Raw genomic sequence first — 24,482 nt, forward strand, 5'->3', positions numbered from 1 at the left:
CCCACCCAAATCCTATAAAACAGCCCCACCCCTATCTCCCTTCGCTGACTCTCTTTTCAGACTCAGCCTGCCTGCACCCAGGTGAAATAAACAGCCTTGTTGCTCACACAAAGCCTGTTTGGTGGTCTCTTCATAGGGACGGGCGTGACACCGACCATCTTCTTCTTGAGCATCACAAGTGGTTTTATTCATTGCTGTAGCCCAAGGGCTCAACGCTGTTTAGCACGAAGCAGACATTGGGTAATCATTTCTTGAATGAAACCCATTTTACAGATGAGGCAATTGAGGCTCAGAGAAGTTAAGTTCACATAAGTGGCAACGCTGGTCACCTTTCCATTGCAATTCACTTGGAAGTGTTCAGGTTGCTTTCTGACTGCAGGACAGATATTGGGGCTGCGGTGCCCAGTTCCAAAGTTCAAAGTTTGCTCTGTGCCCGCCAGGGAGCTGGTCAAGCAGCTGCAGTGTTAACCCCAGGCCCCGCCCCCAACGAGTGGGGCGAGGCGGGGCGTTGGTGAGCACTGCAGAGAGGCTGCGCCTTGGGCCGCCTAGCGCCTGTGCGCCTGCGCGGGGCGCTGAGGGGACGGGGTCTGATTCAGAAATGGCGGCCTCCGTATTCTACGGCCGGCTCTTGGCCGTCGCTACCCTTCGGAACCACAGGCCTCCGACGGCACTGCGGGCCGCTGTTCAGGTAATGCCTTCCAGCCCACTCTCATCTGGAGGGTCGGCAGGAGAAAGGGTGAGGTATGAGGGGTCTCGTGGCCCGACTCGGGGTCACTTCGCCGGCAGTGACATTTTTTGGGTACCCTGCAAGGCCCTCGGGCTACTTGCCCGGGAGTGCTGCTCGCCAAGACTACGAGCGAGCCCATGTTTGCGCCGCGCTGCCCCAGCCCTTAGTCCGCGAGGAGCCCGGACGGTCCGGCCGTGGCTGCTCCTGCAGTTTCTGAGGGGTGGGCGGGAGCAGGGGGCCTCTGAGTGGAGGTGAGGGGGTCAGGACAGTCTGCTGCCATTCCCGCGTCTGGCGCGGTGGGCTGAGACTTGAGCGGCCCCTCTTTGGACAGGGGGGAATGCCCTTCAAATGTACTTTTGTGTTTCTTGGGAGCTGTCATAGGTGGGAATGTCAGAGGACCAGCGGTGTTTGCTGACTTGCCTTTTCTGGGGCAAGGTAGGGAAGTCTCCCCTCTTCTCCCAGTAGTTGTATGCTGTTCTACTTGTTAATAGGAGTAATAAGATTATGTTTTCTACCTAACCAGTTGGAGAGGTAAGAAAATAATCTTCTTTTGTATAGCCTTATTTCTGGATAGGCCATAGCGTAGTAGTTACTGGCTTTGTTTTGAATATTTGATGTGTGCCAGGTAATGTGCTAAGCCCTTTATGTGTAGTCTCTCTGGTTTTTCAGCAACTGTGAGGAAGTCATTCAATACCTGCATTATTGTTGAACATATTATGGTTCAAGAGAACAAGTAATTTGGACTAGGCCATATAGGAGGTAAGATCAGAGCTGAGATTTAATCCCAGCGCTGTCTGGTTCTAAAGCCTGTGTACTTGAGTCGGCTCTACAACTTTGAAAACAAACATCTTCCTTCCAACTTTCACAACAAAAACCTGTGGAAGGGCATTATTGGCGTCCTAAGTCAATTCCAGAGTTTTAGTTTTTTTTCTGAAGTAACTCTTAATACATGTCATAGTATGGATTGATTTGGGGCCCTCCCGCCGCTACCTTTTTTTTTTCTTCATTTTTATTAAAGTTCCGTCGGGCGTGGTGGCTCACACCTGTAATCCCAGCACTTTGGGAGGTCGACGTTGGCGGATCACGAGGTCAGGAGATCGAGACCATCCTGGCTAACACGGTGAAACCCCGTCTCTAAAAATACAAAAAAATTAGCCAGGCGTGGTGGTGGGCGCCTGAGGTCCCAGCTACTCGGGAGGCTGAGACCAGGGAATGGCGTGAACCCCAGAAGTGGAGCTTGCAATGAGCCGAGATCGCGCCACTGCACTCCATCCTGATCGACAGAGCTAGACTCCGTCTCAAACAAACAAAAAGTTGTTCATACTTTCAGCCTAGGGGTAGTGAGTTCTGTGAGTTTGCTTCCCAAAAGAAGTGACTTTTTGGCCTTGAACTTCCTTCTTGTGAGTCTTACAAGAGGGCCATTTAGTTTTTAGAAAATGGGGAATTTGGTGACAAATACGTTTTCATTCTAATCAAAAACTTTATCTTTTTGGAAGTTCATTTAAAAGGCTTCATTTCTCCATATGGAAATATCTAATATTATTTTCATTATTCCAGTTGCTCTCTTCTACCCTACTATTAAGAAATGCAGCTCTAGAATTTGGAAGGACCTTAGTCTAACCCTTTGCTTTTGTAGATGAGGACATAGAAGTACAGAGTCTTAGGAAACTTGTTCAAGGTCACACATTTAATTTAGCAATTTGTTTTCAACATTTTTTTTTTTTTCCTTGAAACGGAGCCTTGCTCTGTCGCCTAGGCTGGAGTGCAGTGGCTCGATCTCTGCTCACTGCAAGCTCTGCCTCCCGGGTTCACGCCATTCTCCTGCCTCAGCTTCCCGAGCAGCTGGGACTACAGGCATCCGCCACCGCTCAGGGCTAATTTTTTTGTATTTTTTAGTAGAAGCGGGGTTTCACCATGTTAGTCAGGATGGTCTCGATCTCCTGACCTCATGATCCGCCCGCCTCGGCCTCCCAAAGTGCTGGGATTACAAGCTTGAGCCACCGCGCCTGGCCTGTTTTCAACGTTTTTTTAAGTTCTCTGACCCTCCTCCAATTTCTTGATATCTTTAGCCTAGTGTATCTTCCTTGAAAATAGATATTTCAGCATATATCTTTGAGAATAAGGACATTCTTCCAAATAACCACAATATAATGATCATACTTAGGAATTCAATATTGCTGTAACATGAATATATATAGTTTAAATTCAGATTTTTCTAGTCGTCCCCAAAGTGTTCTTTATAGACATTAGATTTTTTAAAATTTAAACTGGGATCAGACCTTATGACATTTTCTCTGATCCAACTAACCAATTAGGTGCCACCTAGTGATTTACATGCTAGTGACCTATGTATTGCAGTTCTTTATTTATATGCCTGTGAACTCTGTGGCTGGGACTCAGGTGTCTTTATTCTTTTAGTGTCTGTAGTCCACTGTCTAGTACATAGTCATCAAAAAAATATTTGAGTGTGCCGGGCGCAGTGGCTCACACCTGTAATCCCAGCACTTCAAGAGGCCAAGGCGGGTGGATCACGAGGTCAGGAGATTGAGACCATCCTGGCTACCATGGTGAAACCCCATCTCTACTAAAAATGAAAAGAAATCAGGTGGGTGTGGTGGCATGCGCCTGTGGTCCCAGCTACTCAGGAGGGTGAGACAGGAGAATCGCTTGAACCCGGGACATGGAGGTTGCAGTGAGCCGAGATTGCGCTACTGGGCTCCAGCTTGGGCGACAGTGTGAGACTCGGTCTCGAAAAAAAAAAAAAAAAATTTGAGTGTATGACTATTTTTGCCAAGCTTATGCTGGTTACTCCCCTACCCACTTATTTTTATTATTTTGAGGTATAATTTATGTACAGTAAGATGTACAGCTAAGTAGATAGCTGGATTAATTTTTATGTATGTATTCACCTGTGTAACCATCATCCACATCAAGATATACAATGTTTCCAGCCCTCAGAAGGCTCTCATGTCTTCTCTCTTATCGATACTCCTGGACAGAAGGTAGCAACTGACTTCTGTCATTATAGGCTAATTTTGACTGGTTTTGAACTCTGTAAAAATAAATCATGTAAGTATATATTCTTGTTTCTGTCTTCTTTCCCTCTATATTATGTTTGTGAGATTAATCTATTGTGATTAAATTACATTTTGTGATTAGATTAGATTACAATATGTGATTACATATTGTGATTAGATTACATAGATTACTATTGTGAGCCATAGTACTTTTTTTTCTTTTTATTTCTCTGCAGTATACTATTATATACATATACCATAGTTTATCCATTCTCCTGTTAATGGGCAATCAGCTAATTTCTGTTTTCTGTCTGTTATAAACAAGCCTGCTCTGGACATTTTTATGTGTGCCTTTTTATAGATGTAAGGACTAATTTCTTTCTTTTTTTTTTTTTTTTTTTTGAGACAGAGTCTCTCTCTGTCACCCAGGCTGGAGTGCAGTGGCGCAATCTCAGCTCACTGCAAGCTCCGCCTCCTGGGTTCATGCCATTCTCCTGCCTCAGCCTTCCGAGTAGCTGGGACTACAGGCGCCCATCACCACACCCGGCTAATCTTTTTGTATTTTTAATAGAGACGGGGTTTCACCGTGTTAGCCAGGATGGTTTCCATCTCCTGACCTCATGATCAGCCCACCTTGGCCTCTCAAAGTGCTGAGATTACAGGTGTGAGCCACCGCGCCCGGCCAAGGACTAATTTCCATTGATCTATACCCAGGAATGGGATTTCTGAGTCAGAAAGTGGAGGCATGCTAAACAGTAGTTTGAGAAGTTGCTGGCTTTTTTCTTTTCTCTTTTCTTTCTTTCTTTCTTTTTTTTTTTACTTATTTATTTGTTTTTTTAGACAGGGTCTTGCTCTGTTGACCAAGCTGGAGGACAATGGTGAAATCACAGCTCACTGCAGTCTCAAACTCCTGAGCTGAAGCGATCCTCCTGCCTCAGTCTCAGGAGTAGCTGGGATTATAGGTGCAAGCCACTGTGCCCAGCTTGGTTGCTGGCTTTTAATATTGAAGTGACACTAAATCAAGGAATTGAGCTACCTAGGTTAAATGTTACCAAGGATTTTTAGCTTGCTAAAAGAATCAGAAATAAGTTACTGTTATATATGATTGATTTGTAAGACTAGTAGTTTTCATAACTGTAGGGTTCTTAAGAATCAACTGAGTGACTTGTTATGAATGCAGATTTCCTTGGGCCCAGTCCAGAGATTCTAATTTTGCAGCTGAGAATGGGTCTCAGGAATCAGCAGTTTACAAACAACCCAGTTCATTTTGAGGCAAAAGCTCATGAACCTACTTTAAGAAACAGATTGTTTATATGACTTCTTTAAATTTGATTCTTACGACATTATATGTTTCATATGAACCATGTTTCAGTATACCACATTCTGTATTGAGATTATGGAAATGTGTGGATAACACTTAAATGCGTGATTCCATTGACCAGTCATTGGGTATAGGCTGCCAGTGGGAAGGAGGTGTGACTTTGGGCAAGTAGTCTCCAGTGAGAGGACTTGGCTGAGAGCTGTCAGCAACCAGCACTCCCAGCAGCAGCTGCTGCGGCTATGAATGTCTTGGTCCTGAATGGGGAGTGCCGGGGGGATATGGGCAGCATACTGCAATATCCACTACAGATGAAGCCATGGTTTTGAGTATCGAGTGTATGAAAGAGTAATGGTATCAAATTATTTTATTTTTACATATCTAGTGTCAGGTGACTTGTTAGGTGCTGGAGGAATGGTAGAGAGAAGAAAATTGGGAAGGAGTTTTGGTTTGGTGGAAAAGATGAGATTGGTTTTAGATCTGCTGAATATGGCATTGAGGTAGAACTGCCCTGTAGATCATTGGAGATATGGTAGTAAAGCTGAAATCTAAAATAAAGAATAGAGATGATAAGGAAATAATTAAAACAACAGTGGTAACAGTGATATTTAGTTGATAGGCTAGCTTTTAGTTTTATGCTGTGATTCAAGTACTCTGAATATTGTACTCTGATAAAACAGTTTTGTTATAGTTATGAAGAACCAAGTAGTTAACAAGACTGGCTGCCAAATCACTGTCATATATAAATATGTCCCCAATCTTTCTAGGTTCTGGGAAGTTCTGGATTGTTTAATAACCATGGACTCCAAGTACAGCAGCAACAGCAAAGGAATCTCTCACTACATGAATACATGAGTATGGAATTATTACAAGAAGCTGGTGTCTCCATTCCCAAAGGATGTGTGGCAAAGTCACCAGATGAAGCTTATGCAATTGCCAAAAAATTAGGTACTAAATTAAGAAACACTTTTGCCACCTTGACATGAGAGCTCTGAGAAGATTTCAAGTTTAGTTTTGGTTTGATAACAACTTTTAACTTTTTTTTTTTTAAGTACATTTTCTTTGCTTAAAATAGAGGGTGGAACTTTATGATTATTGAAATTCTAAAATTGTTATTATTATGCGCTCCCATAGTGCCAGTGACGTGGGAGTCCCTTACATTGGCATTAGGAAGTGGAAGTCCTGTTTTTAGTTGGAATATAATTATGGGGAAGGGAATTCTACTACTACTACTCTAACTACTCTGGAGCTTAAAGGATGGCAGTTGTGATGATTCTTTGGGGAAATGGTGAAGGAAAATCTTAGCTGTTAATGCGCTTATAAGAAGAGGTCCAGTGCTTCCCCTTCCATTTTTTGTCATGAAAAATATGGAACCAAAGGGGAACAAAAAGTAGAGTGCTAGAATGTAAACTCCATGAGAACAGAATTTCTTTTTCTTTTCTTTCGTTTTTTTTTGAGTCGGAGTTTCATTCTTATCACCCAGGTTGGAGTGCAGTAGTGCAATTCTGGCTCACTGCAACCTCCGTTTCCCAGGTTCAAGGGATTTTCCTGCCTCAGCCTCCCAAGTACCTGGTATTACAGGCACCCACCACCATACCCGGCTAATTGTTTTGTATTTTTAGTAGAGATGGGGTTTCACTATGTTGCCCAGGCTGGTCTCAAACTCCTGACCTCGTGATCCGCCCACCTCGACCTCCCAAAGTGCTGGGATTACAGGTGTGAGCCACCATGCCCAGCCCGAGTTTCTTTTTCTTATTTGTTCACTAATACATCCCAAAATCTTAGAAGAATGCCTTACACTTAGGTAATCAATAAATACTAAATTAATAAATATTAAATGAATTTAATAGTTGCCCATGTTTATTACATTCCTTTATTGATAACAGAAGCCTTAATAGCTTTTGTTAATTTCAATTTCTTAATAAAAAAATTTTGATTTCTGAAAATAAGCTTACATTTTTAAAGATTTAGCATAGGCCGGGCGCGGTGGCTCAAGCCTGTAATCCCAGCACTTTGGGAGGCCGAGACGGGTGGATCACAAGGTCAGGAGATCGAGACCATCCTGGCTAATACGGTGAAACCCCGTCTCTACTAAAGAATACAAAAAACTAGCCGGGCGACGAGGCGGGCGCCTGTAGTCCCAGCTACTTGGGAGGCGGAGGCAGGAGAATGGCGTGAACCTGGGAGGCGGAGCTTGCAGTGAGCTGAGATCCGGCCACTGCACTCCAGCCTGGGCGACAGAGCCAGACTCCATCTCAAAAAAAAAAAAAAAAAAAAAAAGATTTAGCATAAAAACATGAGCTGATGTACTAGCTATACACTGCATTTTCTTTTTAGCAGTATTTTAAATCCCACCAATTTTATGTAGATTAGCATAAGTAATCTCTCTTCTATGTACATTTAATTAATATGACTTTAATATGATTTGTTGAATACTTTGCTTTTATGTTTTTTGAGAAACATAAGGAACATTTTCAAAGTGTTTGAAATTTTAAAAGTATTCATCTTGGGTAGTACTTATTTGTCTCTAGACTGGATTTTTCTTTCGAAATTAAAGATACATACAAGTTAAGAAAACTGTTGTATAAGCTGAGTTTTTGAATGAGATGACCGTGATTTCCTTGACTTGGAAGCATGATTTTTCATTTATAGTTTGCTAGTTACTGTTGTTAATCAGAAGAAATTATTTTAAATCAGATTACAAGCAAACTTTTTATTAAGCAAAAGCTTTGTATAGGTTCATACTAATTGTGGTGAAATTTTTGTTAATTAATGGTGACCTATAGTTGTAACTTCTGCATAATGTTAATAGGACCTGATTTATATATAATTACATCAGTAAAAACGGTTTTCCCCTTGTTTTCAGATTTCAAAATTCCAAAAAAAAACTTTTTTTAGAGTTAGGGTCACTATATTGCCCAGGCTAGTCTCAAACTCCTGGGCTCAAGTGATCCTCCCACCTAGGCCTCTAAGTAGCTGGAACTACAGGCCCATGCCACTGTGCCTGTCTATGTTTTGATTGTTATAATTGGTTTCTTTAACTAGTTTTCCATATATTTTCTCATTTAGTCAAATTCCATTGTTTTGTCAGAAAAAATAATTTGCATAGAAACTTTTTCATAAAATGAATAGGATTTATTTAGATGCCAATCTGTTTTGATTATGCCTTATAAAAACTTTTAATGATTCTTAGGTACAGAAGAAAGAAATAATATGTGCAGGATAAACTGTAACTATGAGTATTTCTGGCAAGTTCTCTGGGACTAGAACTCACAAGTAGTAAGAAGCAGATAGGCAGCTCTGATTTTGAGCCCCTTGGAACAGATACCTTGTTCATTTAGAAAGTGTTTTTTGTCAAAGAATATTGCAAATGATGATTATAGTGTGGGAGTGAGACTAATAATTAACAAGAAAATTTAAATCTAGAGGAGCAGAAATGCTACTTTTTAAAAGATAAATTTAGAAAATTCGGCAAAAACATAGAGGACAATTTTGTGTTTTTAGTGAGTCATTGATAACAAAAGATAACGATTATGGGATCTAGTTGCACAAGGTGTAGCATGAGGGACCTTAGCAGTACACCTGGTTTTGTTCATCTAGCTAGCAATTCCCAGTGCTGATTTTTCATTACTTCAGGGTGATTTTTGCTTTTTGAGTTTCTGCAAAATTCACAAAATGCTAATTCTCATTTCATAAAAACTCTTAACTCAGTGCTTTGCTCAACAAGTGATATAATAGTGTATAAATGCTTTACAGGTGTGCCAAACTATTGTTTCTCCCCAGTCCTGTGGTGGCAGGAGAAGTTGAGTTAGCATGGGGTTTGGGGCCACTGAGCCTCTTTACCCAGTATTTCCTACCATGTCCATCATTTTCTGTTTGTGTGATGATGTGAAAAAAGTTGAGAGACATTGTCCTGGAGGTAAGTTTTACCTGTTGTGAATAATTGAGGTTAGGAATGGAGGAATGGTTAGAAAGAAATCTAATTCTAATATTTTAAAAGACTATATGAGTCCCCAAAATGAAGGTTGGTGAGCTTGAAGATCATGAACTTTCTGGAATAGATTATCAAAGGGATGGTTGTTAGCACAGATAAATGTAGTAGATATAATTTGGGGTCAGTTTTGAGAGCAAATTATCTCTTTCTAACAGTTCATAATTCAAGAAAATATGATTTTAGTAAGGATTTGGCAGAATTTCTGTTGTTGTTTTGTTTCTGAGATGGTGATTTGTTCTGTCACCCAGGCTGGAGTGCAGTGGTGCCATCATGGCTTATTGCAGCTTCAACCTCCTGGGTTCAAGGGACTTCTCCCCCTGCTGAGTGGCTGGGACTGTAGGTGTGCGCTACCATGCCTGGCTAAGTGTTGTATTTTTTCTTGAGTTGGAGTTTCACCATATTGCCCAGGCTGGTCTCAAACTCCTAGGCTCAAGCAGCCCACCCACTCTTGGCTTCCCAAAGTGCTGGGACTACAGGCGTGAGCCGCTGCGCTTGGGCACCGATTTGGCAGATTTTTTAGAATTTCCCTATTGACTATAGAAAGATAGTTTGGCTTCTAGTATATTTAAGACGGAATCCCTATCTGGTTGAATAAATACATGTAAAGGATGCTGATTAATGAATGTCAGTCTGGAGGGAGATTTCTAATGGCATATAATAGGACTTTACCTTCTTTTTTTCTTCTTCTAAATATTTATTATTTAGATGCCTGTATACAAGGAATGCTTAAAATGTTTGTGAGTGACTAAAGGTAGGTGGGATAGTGATTGTGTTTTAGAGAGACAGTCTTGGAATCCAAAAAAGATCTTGTCTGACTAGAACAAAGTGCCAAATGTGGTAAGACTGCAGGCTCTATGAGGGCAGGCGAGGTCTCACTCACTGTTGTATCTACAGCACTAGCACAGTGTCTGGTATGTAGATGAACCTGTCGAGTGAATTAATGGAATTGAATAGAATGTTTGTTTCAACCAGTTGTCCTCATACTTCTCTTCTTATCCTTCTTCCCTTCTTGATAGTTGATGAGACTGTATTTTATGAATTTTTTTTTTTTTTTTTTTGCTTTTGTTGTGAAGGGCTTTTTTTTTTTTTAGAAGAAACTTTTGAAGAATTATCTTTTGCCCTTAAAGACTTTATATTCCTAGAGAAAGGAAATTGACACTTTGTGGGGAAGAGAAGTACATTCTGTCTTGCAAAATGTTTTTGAAAAAATAGAGTTTCATTACTCTTACTTAATTGGTCAGTGTGTTAAGTTAGTGTGTTAAGTTCCCAGTTTAATGAATAGGAATGATTGAATTTAGCTCAGTAAAGTACAGTGTTAACTATGTTTTTTACATTACATTTGCATTGTTTGCATTGTAATTATCTTCTTTGGATATAAACAAGTATTTCTTTGGATATAAACAAATACTCAAAGTGCTGGAAAACCAGGACTTGACAGGTAAACAGAAACAGGTGGAATAAATAGTGGCTGCTCCTTTCCGTTTGGATACAAACTCTCTAATTTGCCACAGTTCAGAGACTACCTGTAGTAGTCTCAATAAGAACGTAATTGTTTGTTTTAAGGAAATTTCTAAGTTGTTTCTATTCATTACCTAATATTAGTTGTGATACCTTGTGAAATGAAGGCTCATTGAAGAGTCTGTCTTATCTAAACAAGATACCTTTTCTAATCAGCTCTAGTCGTAGTACTGTACACCCAGTTTTTCCAGTTCTGAGTTTTCGTAAGAGCAGTGAAAATCCAGATTTATAAGAATTCTGTTCATATTTTTAAATGTTCCTTTTTTTCAACATTAGCAAAATATTATGTGCTAGGAGCTCTCCCAGACGCTTGTTAACATCTATGAATACAATAAAGATTCTGCCCTCCTGGGCCTCTTTTCTAGTGGGGAAGCAAAACATTATATGATATATGTAAGAAAATTACGTATGTACGAAGGTGATGAATTCTGTGGTGGAAAGAAGTGGAGTAGGTAAGGGGAATTGGTCACAGGTGGGCAGGTTCGTAGGGTAAGCTTCATGGGCAACATGAGATTTAAAGAGAAACTTGAAGGATTGGGGACTTTTCTTTCCCAAATGGACACCTGGTGAAGAGTATTCTAGGCAGAGGGTGCATTAGAGCCAAGTCCTGAAGGCAGGAACATGCCCAGGAATAGTGAGGAACTATAGCGCAGTTGGAACTGAGTAGCAACAAGGAGGGCCTAGGAGATAAAAAAGAGTAGAGAGTATTATAGGGTGTAGAGGGTATTATAGGGTCTTCTAGGCCATTGTAAGGACTTTCTCATATATATACTCTGAGTGAGATTGGCATTCAGTGTAAGGTTTTAAGTAGGGGAATGGTGTGCCTGCTTTGGCTGCTGCCTTGAGAATATTCTGTGGGGGACAAAGGTCATATAGGTAAGAGATAGTGGTGGTTGGGATCAGAGTCTAAACTGTAGGTGATGAGGAATGGGGAAGATTCTGGATGAATTTGAAGATAAAAGCAGTATGATTTCCTGGCTGAATGGAAGTGGGGTTTGAGAAAGACAAGTTTTTTAAACACTCTCTTGACTGACTATGCATAGGGTCATGATCTGGTTTAAATAGCACGCATTTCTGATGAAGGCTTACATCAGTAATTTTCTAAATGTTCTTTTAAAATAATTGTTAATGTGTAAACTTTAGGTTATTTTTGTTTGGTTTCAAACTCCATTTCCTACCTCATTGATTTGGTTGGTTCATTCTGCTTGATAAGTGCGTCGTGGAGTGACATCCTAGTTGTAGAGGACCCTACTTCAGTCTGTTCAAATCCATGTCTATGGAATGGTTGTTATATCCCAGAGACTGCCTTGTGCTTGGGATAAAATGAATACAATGAGACCTTTAGCCCTGATCTCAAAGGTTAATTTTTTTGCCATAATGTATCATTGGTGCCACACTGCCAGTATGGGCAAAATGCTATGAGAGGCAAAATGAGGAGGCTCTGAAATTCTGCCTGTCTGGTAGACAGAGAATGCCTTTGTAAGAGGTATTACTCTTACTTTTTAAACGATACATAATATTTTCGGGGTACATGTGATATTTTGTTACATGCATAGTGTAATGATCAAGTCAGGGCATTTAGGATACCCATTACCCAGAGCGTTTACTCTTTTGAGACAGTCTTGCTCTGTCCTCCAGGAGGGAGTGCAATGGCGCAATCCTGGCCCATTACAACTTCCGCTTCCCGGGTTCAAGTGATTCTTGTGCCTCAGCCTCCCAGGTAGCTGGGATTACAGACGTGCACCACCATGCCTGGCTAATTTTTGTATTTTTTTTTTTTTTTTTTTTTTGAGACGGAGTCTTGCTCTGTCGCCCAGGCTGGAGTGCGGTGGCCAGATCTCAGCTCACTGCAAGCTCCGCCTCCCGGGTTCACGCCATTCTCCTGCCTCAGCCACCCGAGTAGCTGGGACTACAGGCGCCCGCCACCTCGCCCGGCTAGTTTTTTGTATTTTTTTTTTTAGTAGAGACGGGGTTTCACCGTGTTAGCCAGGATGGTCTCGATCTCCTGACCTCGTGATCCGCCCGTCTCGGCCTCCCAAAGTGCTGGGATTACAGGCTTGAGCCACCGCGCCCGGCCGACTAATTTTTGTATTTTTAATAGAGATGAGATTTTGCCGTGTTGGCTGGTCTGGTCTTGAACTCCTGGCCTCATGTGATCTGCCTGCTTCAGCCTCTCAGAGTGCTGGGATTATAGGAGTGAGCCGCTGCTCCTGGCCCATTTACTCTTGATCATGAATGATGAGTACTACCTAGGCTAAACAGCTAGTTTGCTGGTTTTCCACAGCAAATTAGAAAGGAGAGGAAAAGGGATAAATAGTAATCAGTCTACCTGTTAAAGAAGAAAAATTCAGTCCATTTATTTAAAAATATGCATAAGCTTTGCAAGCATAGCATTCTGAAATCTTTTGATACAGATACTTTAATAACTCCTGATAATACTACTCATGCAGTACTGCTCAATAATGTATTTTAATAAAACTTTTGCTTAGTGGGACAGTATAAATCAGTATCAGTACTGGTAATAGTAATATCCCCCAAGTCGTGACATATTTCTGCTATAGCATATGCAACTCAAATGTTCTCAGGACAGCAAGTTTACATGTGATTAGAGAGGGAGGAAGTGTTAGAAAGCCATGAAATTCAATTTTATACTTTCAATACTTTCCAAAGTTCTAGATGACATTTTCCAAAGTGTCAAGGAATGGTTAAATTATTTTCAGTTTACTTTAAGAAATGGTTGGCCAGGCGCGGTGGCTCAAGCCTGTAATCCCAGCACTTTGGGAGGCCAAGATGGGCGGATCACGAGGTCAGGAGATCGAGACCATCCTGGCTAACACGGTGAAACCCCGTCTCTACTAAAAAATACAAAAAACTAGCCGGGCGAGGTGGCGGGCACCTGTAGTCCCAGCTACTCGGGAGGCTGAGGCAGGAGAATGGCGTGAATCCAGGAGGCGGAGGTTGCAGTGAGCTGAGATCCGGCCACTGCACTCCAGCCTGGGTGACAGAGTGAGACTCCATCTCAAAAAAAAAAAAAAAAAAATGGTTTAATGTAAGTGACTAATTTTGAAAATTGTGGATCTTTTTTTTTTTTTTTTTTTTTTTTTTTTTTTTTTGAGACGGAGTCTGGCTCTGTCGCCCAGGCTGGAGTGCAGTGGCCGGATCTCAGCTCACTGCAAGCTCCGCCTGCCGGGTTTATGCCATTCTCCTGCCTCAGCCTCCCGAGTAGCTGGGACTACAAGCGCCCGCCACCTCGCCCGGCTAATTTTTTATATTTTTTTAGTAGAGACGGGGTTTCACCGGGTTAGCCAGGATGGTCTCGATCTCCTGACCTTGTGATCCGCCCGTCTCGGCCTCCCAAAGTGCTGGGATTACAGGCTTGAGCCACCGCGCCCGGCCCGAAAATTGTGGATCTTTTAGACAGTGATTATTTTAGTGTTCTAATCTAGAAAGTCTACATAGGCCGGGCGCGGTGGCTCACGCCTGTAATCCCAGCACTTTCGGAGGCCGAGACGGGCGGATCACAGGGTCAGGAGATTTAGACCATCCTGGCTAACACGGTGAAACCCCGTCTCTACTAAAAATACAAAAAATTAGCTGGGCGTGGTGGCGGGCGCCTGTAGTCCCAGCTACTCGGGAGGCTGAGGCAGGAGAATGGTGTGAACCGGGAGGCGGAGCTTGCAGTGAGCCGAGATGGCACCACTGCACTCCAACCTGGGCGATAGAGCGAGACTCCGTCTCAAAAAAAAAAAAAGAAAGTCTACATAAACAGAATGCCTCATTTTTGGACACTGTGAATAAATTAGACTTGATTTAATACCACCTGTCAATATGTGTGTTAAATAACAAAATACTATGTCTGGCATGCTGCTCCATGCTTCACGTTTAATAGAAGTGTTTTTCTTCTAGGTTCAAAAGATGTTGTGATAAAGGCGCAGGTCTTAGCTGGTGGTAGAGGAAAAGGAACGTTTGAAAGTGGCCTCAAAGGAGGAGTGAAGATAGTTTTCTCGTAAGTCATATTTTTTAAGGATAAATCATCCTTGTTAAAGATTGATTAAAGATTGTTTATTGAATTGATAAAAATACTGAAATTTAAATATTAGATAAAATTTTGGCTATTATGTGGATTTGCCTTTTCTCAACTGTAGGAAAGAAAAATTTGAGTTATTTTTCTTATTTTAGTCCAGAAGAAGCAAAAGCTGTTTCTTCACAAATGATTGGGAAAAAATTGTTTACCAAGCAAACGGGAGAAAAGGGCAGAATATGCAATCAAGTATTGGTCTGTGAGCGAAAATATCCCAGGAGAGAATACTACTTTGCAATAACAATGGAAAGGTCATTTCAAGTGAGTAATTGCAGATATGATACATAGAGGATAAATTTATGACATTCAATTTCAAAAGTTGATTATTGTTTCTATTTATGTGGGAAAGATTTTAAAAGTCCAACTGTAATCTGTATGTCGTGAGCATGATATTTATGTCATTTAAAAAACAGCTTTGTTATGCCATAAAATTTGATATATAATATCATGATTTTAAAATCATAGGAAAAAATCTGTTGTAATAAATTTCATGGGATTCTCAAATTGTTAATTCACTAACAGCAGCTTAAATCATCTCTGGATCATCTCCAGATTGAGAAAATAATATCTAGCATAGTAAAATATTCTAATGAAAGAGAAAGTCGCTGAACCCACTAGAAGAATGTGTATCCATTGCATCATCTTCTGTTTTCTCAACTTCTTTTTTTTTTTTTTTAATAGTTTGGGGGATTTGTGATTCAATATTTGGTAATTTGAGGGATGACATTAAGTAGCAAACAATATGATTTTAAGGAGCATTATTACATTAGCACAGCTCTCCTCTCTTTATTGGAACCTAAGATGTTGAAGCTTCTGGTGAAGAGAAAAATCCCTTTATAGACCTGATGTGTGGAGAGAGCATTGATAATCATTTTATACTAGAATTACCTGTTTTTTGAGGGTATTAGTTAGGTTTTACAAGCTGAATCTGTGTGTTAACTAGCTTTTTTTTTTTTTTTTTGAGAGGGAGTCTCGCACTCTCACCCAGGCTGGCTTGCAGTGGTGCCATCTTGGCTTACTGCAAACTCCACCTCCTGGGTTCATGCCATTCTCCTGCCTCAGCCTCCCAAGTAGCTGGGACTACAAGCGTCCACCACCACACCCGGCTAATTTTTTGTATTTTTAGTAGAGACAGGGTTTCACCCTGTTAGCCAGGATGGTCTCGATCTCCTGACCTTGTGATCCGCCTGCCTCGGCCTCCCAAAGTGCTGGGATTACAGGAGTGAGCCACTGTGCCCAGCCAGAACTGCTTGTTTTTTTGAAGCAACTGAGTATATATTTGAAAGCCCCAGTAAGGATTTGACGTAGAACATTAATTGTATAGAATTTAGAATAATAAAAATTTTAAGAGTCATGAAAATAATTTTCTTATGTAGAATAGCTTTTTAAAAAATAACAGCTTTCTATATTGTGATTTTTCTTACTTGCAGTTAAATCTTCTATTAATGTTTGAGTGATACGTCTTTTGCAACTTTTAATTTTTATAAGGTATATAAAATCTTAAGATGTAACACTAGATGGTAGTAAAAATCCACTCAGAATATAAAATTAAGAAGCATTGTTTTATTCTTCAGTGATATTCTATGTGGTAGAATTTAGTTTGTAAGTTATTTTAAAAATCCCATGACAGTAACCTCATCTATTACCCAAAATTTACATAAATTATATTTTTACACATTGACTTATTTTCACTACATTTTATTTTTCTTTTCGTTGACATTATATATCAGCATCTGTCATTGTGTTAGTTACGTTTTTACTTTTCGTTATAGTAGTCAGAAACAAGGTATAAATACCTGGACGAATTGAGATAGGCGTTCTCTCTCCATAGTAATTCATCTCTGTTGTAGTAAAGGTAGCATAATGAATATGTATCCTTAAAGATATGTTAAGGCATTTGGGAAAAGGATCAAATTTGAGTTCATCTTAAGAATCTGAATTTTCTGACAACTATTTAAGTCTTGTTGAGGATAAAATGTTTTTATTTTAATACATGGTTATAATAATTCAGGTTAAAAATACTATAGTACTAGTAAAACTATTTGACCGAAGACATTATAACATTCTTTGATATTACCACATTAGACCAATGTAGAGTTGGTTGGTGTTACTTTTTGGGGTATAGCCATTTTTTGGGGAATCCCTGTGGACAGATCTCTGTTGAACAACAAAAATTAGTCAGCTATTTAAACTACAAAGAGCACTTGTGATTGAGTTAATGTCCCATGCATGGGAATTAACTAATCATTAGAAATTGCTTTTGTTAAAATGGGGAAAGGACTTCCTATTTAGTAAATGGTGCTGGGAGAATAGGCTAGCCATGCAGAAAATTGAAACTGAACCCCTTCCTTATGCCAAATACAAAAGTTAACTCAAGATGGATTAAAGACTTAAATGTAAAACTCAACTGTAAAAACTCTAGAAGGAAATCTAGGTAATACCATTCAGGACATAGGCACGGGCAAAGATTTCATGATAAAAATGCCAAAAGCAATTGCAACAAAAGCAATAATTGCCAAATGGGATCTAATTAAGCTAAGGAGCTTCTACACAGCAAAGGAAACGGTCATCATAGTGAACAGACAACCTGCAGAATGGGAGTAAATTTTTGCAATCTATCCTTCCAACAAAGGTCTAATATCCAAAGTTTATAAGAAACTTAAATTTTCAAGAAAAAAGCAGCCCCAATAAAAAGGGGGCAAAGTACATGACACAGGCTGGGTGCGGTGGCTCATGCCTGTAATCCCAGTACTTTAGGAGGCGGAGATGGATGAATTAGCTGAGGTCAGGAGTTCAAGACCAGCATGGCCAACATGGTGAAACCCTGTCACTACTAAAAACAAAAAAATCAGTTGGGCATGGTGGTGGGTGCCTGTAATCCCAGCTACTTGGGAGGCTGAGGCAGGAGAATGGCTTGAACCTGGGAGGTGGAGGTTGCACTGAGCTGAGATTGTGCCACTGCACTCCAGTCTGGGCAACAGAGCAAAACTCCGTTTCAAAAAAAATGGCCACATATGGCCAACATACATGTGATTAAAAAGCTTATCACTGATCATTAGAGAAAAGCAAATCAAAACCACAATGAGACACCATCTCATGCCACTCAGGTGGCTGTTATTAAAAAGTCAAAAAACAACAGATGCTGGTGAGGTTTTGCAGAAAAAGGAATGTCTTTACAGTGTTGACGGGAGTGTAAATTAGTTCAACCATTGTGGACGACAGTGTGGCAATTCCTCAGAGACCTAGAGGCAGAAATACTATTTGACCCAACAATCCCACTAATGGGTATATGCCCAAAAGAATATAAATCATTCTATTACAAAGATACATGCATCAGTATGTTCACTGCAGCACTATTCACAATAGCAAAGACATGGAGTCAACCTAAACATACATCAATGATAGATTGGATACAGAAAATATGGTACATATACACCATGGAATACTCTGCAGCCATAAAAAAGGAATGAGATTATGTCCTTTGCAGGGATATGGATGGAGTTGGAAGCCATTATCCTCAGCAAACTAATGCAGGAGCAAAAAACCAAACACCGTGTGTTTCCACTTATAAGTGGGAACTGAATGATGAGAACGAACACATGGACACAAGGTGGGGATCAACACACACTGGGGCCTGTCGGGATGGGAGTGGGGGTAGGGAGAGCATCAGAAAGAATAGCTAGTGGATGTTGGGTTTAATACCTGGGTGATGGGATGATCTGTACAGCAAACCACCATGGCACATGTTTACCTTGTAACAAATCTACACATCCTGCACATGTACCCCTGAACTTAAAAGTTGAAGAAAAAAAAAAAATAAGACTAAAAACAGAAAACAATTACTTTGATGACTGACTTGTTTTTAGGAGATGTGTCGTAGGTTCTCCTGGTCTTTAGTACCTTTCACATCCTGATTCCAGGGGATATCTTCCATGGGGTTGGCATGCCAGAAAATCAATTAAAGTACCTACTCTCTGTGTGATACCTTTGTTAAATTAGATTTCTTAACATTTGCCTAGTGCCTTTTGGGTACTTTGGGCTGAGTCAAGTCTATTTAATAAATCACATTTACTACTTTATTTTTCTGGTAAAACAGCTGCAGTCTGCTGCAAATGAGTGGGACATTTTCTTGTGTCAATTTTTGACTTTACCTGAAATAGTTACAAAATGTGCTTAAAAATTCTAGTTTTATTTTGTATGATTTGTTTTTAAATACACATCTTTATTTTTTATTTTTATTTTTAATTTTTTTGCTCTGTCGCCCGGGCTGGAGTGCAGTGGTGCCATCATGGCGCACTGCAACCTCCGCCTCCCAGATTCAAGTGATTCCCCTGCCTCAGCCTCCCGAGTAGCTGGGATTACAGGCACCTGCCACGATGCCGGCTACAGATCTTTACATATGGCTGCTTTGTCATTTAAGCCTTTTACATTTAAGCTTATTTTAAGGCAAATTTTTTTTTTTTTTTTTTGAGACGGAGTCTTGCTCTGCCACCCAGGCTGGAGTGCAGTGGCCGGATCTCAGCTCACTGCAAGCTCCGCCTCCCGGGTTCACGCCATTCTCCTGCCTCAGCCTCCCGAGTAGCTGGGACTACAGGCGCCCGCCTCGTCGCCCGGCTAGTTTTTTGTATTTTTAAGTAGAGACAGGGTTTCACCGTATTAGCCAGGATGGTCTCGATCTCCTGACCTCGTGATCCGCCCCTCTCGGCCTCCCAAAGTGCTGGGATTACAGGCTTGAGCCACCACGCCCGGGCTTTAAGGCAAATTTTAAAAAATACCAACAAGAAAAGAATTTAGGTTAAGAAAGTGAAAATTAGCATTATTAACATATTTGAAATTTCAGCTACTTGCTCGAAATGAAATTGTTTTGAAAGTTTATTACCAAGATTTAAAAGTGAAGCCAAGTCATTTGAACGTGAACTAGCTATTCATTCTACAGTGATGACCAAAGGTGGAACTACAGTCATTGTTTAACCTGTTTACCCATACAAGTTGGCTCCTTTCTAACTGGTTGTGGAATTAAGACAAATAGAGACTCCACTTTCTTCTGTGTATTATTGTTTCCTTTTTTTTTTTTTTTTTTTTTTAGTTTTTTTTCTTTTTTTTTTTTTTTTTTTTTTTTTTGAGACGGAGTCTCGCTCTGTCGCCCAGGCTGGAGTGCAGTGGCCGGATCTCAGCTCACTGCAAGCTCCGCCTCCCGGGTTCACGCCATTCTCCTGCCTCAGCCTCCCGAGTAGCTGGGACTACAGGCGCCCGCCACCTCTCCTGGCTAGCTTTTTGTATTTTTTAGTAGAGACGGGGTTTCACCATGTTAGCCAGGATGGTCTCGATCTCCTGACCTCGTGATCCGCCCGCCTCGGCCTCCCAAAGTGCTGGGATTACAGGCTTGAGCCACCGCGCCCGGCCTTTAGTTTTTTTTCTAACTTATAACCAATTGTTGAAGACTTGATTTTTACTTAGTGAGAATGTAATATTAACTTTTCTCCTCAACTAGTGTTGCTTTCTCTATGGCTTTTCATTTCTTTTACCAGATGATATAAAAAGAGAAAGTAAAACTAAAATGAGGAAAAGAGGCTGGGCACAGTGGCACCCACCTGTATTCCCAGCACTTTGGGAGGCCAAGGCAGGCGGATCACAAGGTCAGGAGATCGCGACTTTGAGCTCTAAAATTCTTTTGTCTACATGTTGTAGTCTATTGTTGAACCTTTCCATGGCACTGGGGATACTTTCTACCTGAGATCTCTTAGGTTGGCAGATGCCCATGGAATGGCTTTGTCCGTCACTATTACCATTCATTTCAAAGAATCTTTTGATTTCCATCTTGATTTTATTTTTAATCCCCAAATCATTCAGGAGCAGATTATTTAATTTCCATGTATTTGTATAGTGTTGACAGTTCCTTCGGGAGCTGATTTCTAATTTTATTCCACTGTTGTCTGAGAAGATACTTGATATGATCTCGACTTTCTTAAATTTATTGAGACTTGTTTTGTGGCCTATGTTGGAGAATGTTCCATGTACTAAGAAGAATGTATATTCTGCAGTTGTTGGGCAGAATGTTCTGTAAATTTCTGTTAAGTCCATTTGTTTTAGGGTATAGCTTAAGTCCACTGTTTGTTGGCTTTCTGTCTTGATCTGTTTAGTGCTGTCAGTGGAGTACTTTTAGGTCCACCACTATTATTGTGTTGCTATTTTATTTCTTGGGTCTAGTAGTAACTGTTTTATAAATATGAGAGCTCCAGTGTTAGGTGCATATAAATTTAGTATTATAGTATCTTCTTGTTGGATTGATCCTTTTATCATTATATAATGACCTTGTCTTTTTTCACTGCTGATGCCTTAAAGTCTGTTTTGTTTGATATAAGAATAGCTACTCCTGCTTGCTTTGGTTTTCATTTGTGTAGCATATCTTTTCCATCCCTTTATCTTGAGTTTATATGAATTCTTATGTGTTAGGTAAGTCTCCTGAAGAAAGCAGATATTTCGATTGTGATTTTTAAATTCATTCTGCCATTCTATATCTTTTAATTGGAGCATTTAGGCCATTTACATTCAACGTTAATATTGAGATGTGGGGTAGTATTCTATTCATCAGTATCAGTTGTTGCCTAGATAAACTGTTGTTGTGTTTTAGTTTTACAGGCCCTATGAGTTTTTCTTTTTGTTTTTGTTTTTTTGCTTTCAAGAAGTTCTATTTTAGTGCATGTTGAACTTTTGTTTCGGGATTTATAACTTATTTTAGCATTTCCTATAGTGCTGGTTCAGTAGCAGCAAATTCCCTGAGCATGTGTTTGTCTAAAAATGACTTCATTTCTCTTTCATTTATGAAAGGTTTTAGTTTTGCTGGATTTATTCATTTTGCTGGATACAAAATTCTTGACTAACAGTTATTCTGTTTAAGGAGGCTAAAGATAGGACCCCAATTCCCTTCTAGCTTATAAGGTTTCTGCTGAGAAGTGTGCTATTAGTCGGATAGGTTTTCTTTTATAGATTATTTGATGCTTTTGTCTCGCAGCTCTTAGAATTCTTTCCTTCGTGTTGATTTTAGATACCTGACAACTCTGTGCTTCAGTGATGATCTTTTCTTAATGAAATTTCCGAGGAGTTCTTTGAGTGTCTTGTATTTGGATATCTAAATCTCTAGCGGCCGGGCTCGGTGGCTGATGCCTGTAATCGCAGCACTTTGGGAGGCGGAGACGGGCGGATCACGAGGTCAGGAGATCGAGACCATCCTGGCTAACACGGTGAAACCTCGTCTCTACTAAAATATAAAAAAAGTAGCCAGGCCTGGTGGTGGGTGCCTGTAGTCCCAGCTACTCTGGAGGCTGAGGCAGAATGGCCTAAACCCTGGAGGCGGAGCTTGCAGTGAGCCGAGATCGTGCCACTGCACTCCAGTCTGGGCGACAGAGTGAGACTCCGTCTCAAAAAAAAAACAAAAACAAAAAACAAAAACAAAAAACAACTAAATCTCTAGCAAGGCCAGGAATGTTTTCCTCAATTATACCCTCAAATAAGTTTTCCAAATGTCTAGCCTACTCTTCTTCCTCAGGAACACCAATTATTCTTAGGTTTGGCTGTTGTACATAATCCCATATTTTTTATTTTATTTTATTTTTTTGAGACGGAGTCTCGCTCTGTCACCCAGGCTGGAGTGCTGTGGCCGGATCTCAGCTCACTGCAAGCTCCGCCTCCCGGGTTCACGCCTTTCTCCTGCCTCAGCCTCCCGAGTAGCTGGGACTACAGGCGCCCGCCACCTCGCCCGGCTAATTTTTTATATTTTTTAGTAGAGACGGGGTTTCACCGTGTTAGCCAGGATGGTCTCCATCTCCTGACCTCGTGATCCGCCCGTCTCGGCCTCCCAAAGTGCTGGGATTACAGGCTTGAGCCACCGCGCCCGGCCAATCCCATATTTCTTAAAGACTTTCTTCATTTCTTTTGATTCCTTTATATCTTTGTCTGATTGGGTTAATCAAAAGCCTGATCTTTGAGCTCATGTACTAAAAATACAAAAAATTAGCTGGGCGTGGCGTCTGGCGCCTGTAGTCCCAGCTACTCAGGAGGCGAGGCAGGAGAGTGGCGTGAACCCGGTAGGCGGAGCTTGCAGTGAACCGAGAGTCACTGCACTCCAGCCTGACTGGCGGAGCGAAACTCTGTTTCTGTTAGAATATTTTAAAGATTTGTTGGTCTGTACCTCTCCTGTTGAATAAAATTATATTTTATGGTTATCTATAGACTTAATTTGTCTATATTCTATTTCAGTGGCATGACTAATACTGAACTGGCTCTTCCTCAATCCAAATTTTTTCCTGCTCTTTAGATCATTGTAAAAGCTTATAATTAAGAACTGCCTTGCTAGAGAGGAATCGAAGAATACCCTTTCATTTGAAATTTATAGAGGGACTGAAAATTAGAGTATAATTTCAAACATTTCTCTTTACTTAGACTTGCTTATGTTGTCTTCTTTAGCCTCAGAAGGCTCAATGAATTCTTCTATTTAAGTTTTTTTTTATATTGAAAGGAGTTCTAATACCGAGTGCCCAGAGTTTAGCCAAACTTCGGAGGTTAAGGGCATAGTCCTGCACATGATTGCCCTTACTTTAGACACCAGCCTCAATTTTAGTGATCTCCAGCTTACCCTCATTTCTGACTAGCTAGCTACAAATTTGAGGGTTAATTCCCTAGAACAACTCACAGAGCTCAGGAAAATGTTAAACTTAGGATTACAGTTTTATTATAGCCAAAGGATATATAAATCATAACCAGCCAAATGAAAAGACACATAGGACAAGGTCTGGGAGGGTTCCCAAACATGAAGTTTCCACTATTCTCAGGAATGTTTTGTCTTGCTAGCATCTTAATGTGTGACAGTATGCAGAATATTGCCTACCCAAAGCTCCCCAAGCTTTTGATGTTCAGAGTTTTGTTTTTTTGACAGCAGACTGAAGGGGTGGCCTGCCCCTCTACACCTGTGGGCGTTTCTACTTAGGTGGAACGAGAGACTTGAGAAAAGAAATGATACACAGAGACAAAGTATAGAGAAAGAAAAAGTGGGCTCAGGGGACCAGCGCTCAGCATACAGAGGACCCACAGGACCCACACTGGCACCGGTCTCTGAGTTCCCTTAGTATTTAGTTTTAATTATCTTTACCATCTTAAAGAAAAGGAAGTGGCAGGATAATAGGATCATTGTAGGGAGAAAGTCAGCAGTAAGACATATGAATAAAGATCTCTGTGACATGAATAAGTTTAAGAAAAAGTGCTGTGCCTTGATATGCATATGTAAACATCTCCATAAACCTTTTTAGTGCGTAAAGAGCAGCATTGCGCTAGCAAGTCCCGCCTTTCACCCTAAGGCGGTTTTCTCCTTTCTCAGTAAACAGAACGTAAAATCGGGTTTTATACCGAGATGTTCCATTGCCCAGGGACAGGCAGGAGACAGATGCTTTTCTCTATCTCAACTGCCAACAACCGCCAAGAGGCCTTCTTTCCTCTTGTACTAGTCTTCCTCAGCACAGATCCTTCACGGGTGTCAGGCTGGGGGACGATCAGGTCTTTCCCTTCCCACGAGGCCATATTTCAGACCGTCACATGGGAAGAAACCTTGGACAATACCTAGCTTTCCTAGGAGAGGTCCCTGTGGCCTTTGGCAGTGTGCATATCCCTGGGTACTTGAGATTAAGAGAATGGTGATGACTTTTAACCAGCAAGCTGCTTTCAGGCACTTGTTTAACAAAGCACACCCTGCACAGCCCAAAATCCTTTAAACCTTGAGTCACCACAGCACACGTCTCTTGCAAGGGCAAGGTTGGGGGTAGGGTCACAGATTAACA

The 24,482-nt window shown here is 40.8% G+C and overlaps 1 protein-coding gene across 1 annotated transcript in view; it reads left to right on the plus strand.

The window, feature by feature from the left end:
- Positions 1–519: 519 nt before the first annotated feature.
- Positions 520–24,482, plus strand: part of SUCLA2 (succinate-CoA ligase ADP-forming beta subunit) — a 66,080-nt gene continuing 42,117 nt past the window's right edge. The window contains exons 1-4 of the mRNA XM_010363864.1: positions 520–688; positions 5,830–6,010; positions 14,481–14,580; positions 14,754–14,916. Of these exons, the coding sequence (XP_010362166.1) occupies positions 599–688; positions 5,830–6,010; positions 14,481–14,580; positions 14,754–14,916 (534 nt within the window). The 5' untranslated portion in view covers positions 520–598. The remainder of the gene's footprint in view (positions 689–5,829; positions 6,011–14,480; positions 14,581–14,753; positions 14,917–24,482) is intronic.

The sequence above is a fragment of the Rhinopithecus roxellana genome, chromosome 18 (genome assembly GCF_007565055.1).
Source record: "Rhinopithecus roxellana isolate Shanxi Qingling chromosome 18, ASM756505v1, whole genome shotgun sequence".
NCBI lineage: Eukaryota > Metazoa > Chordata > Mammalia > Primates > Cercopithecidae > Rhinopithecus > Rhinopithecus roxellana.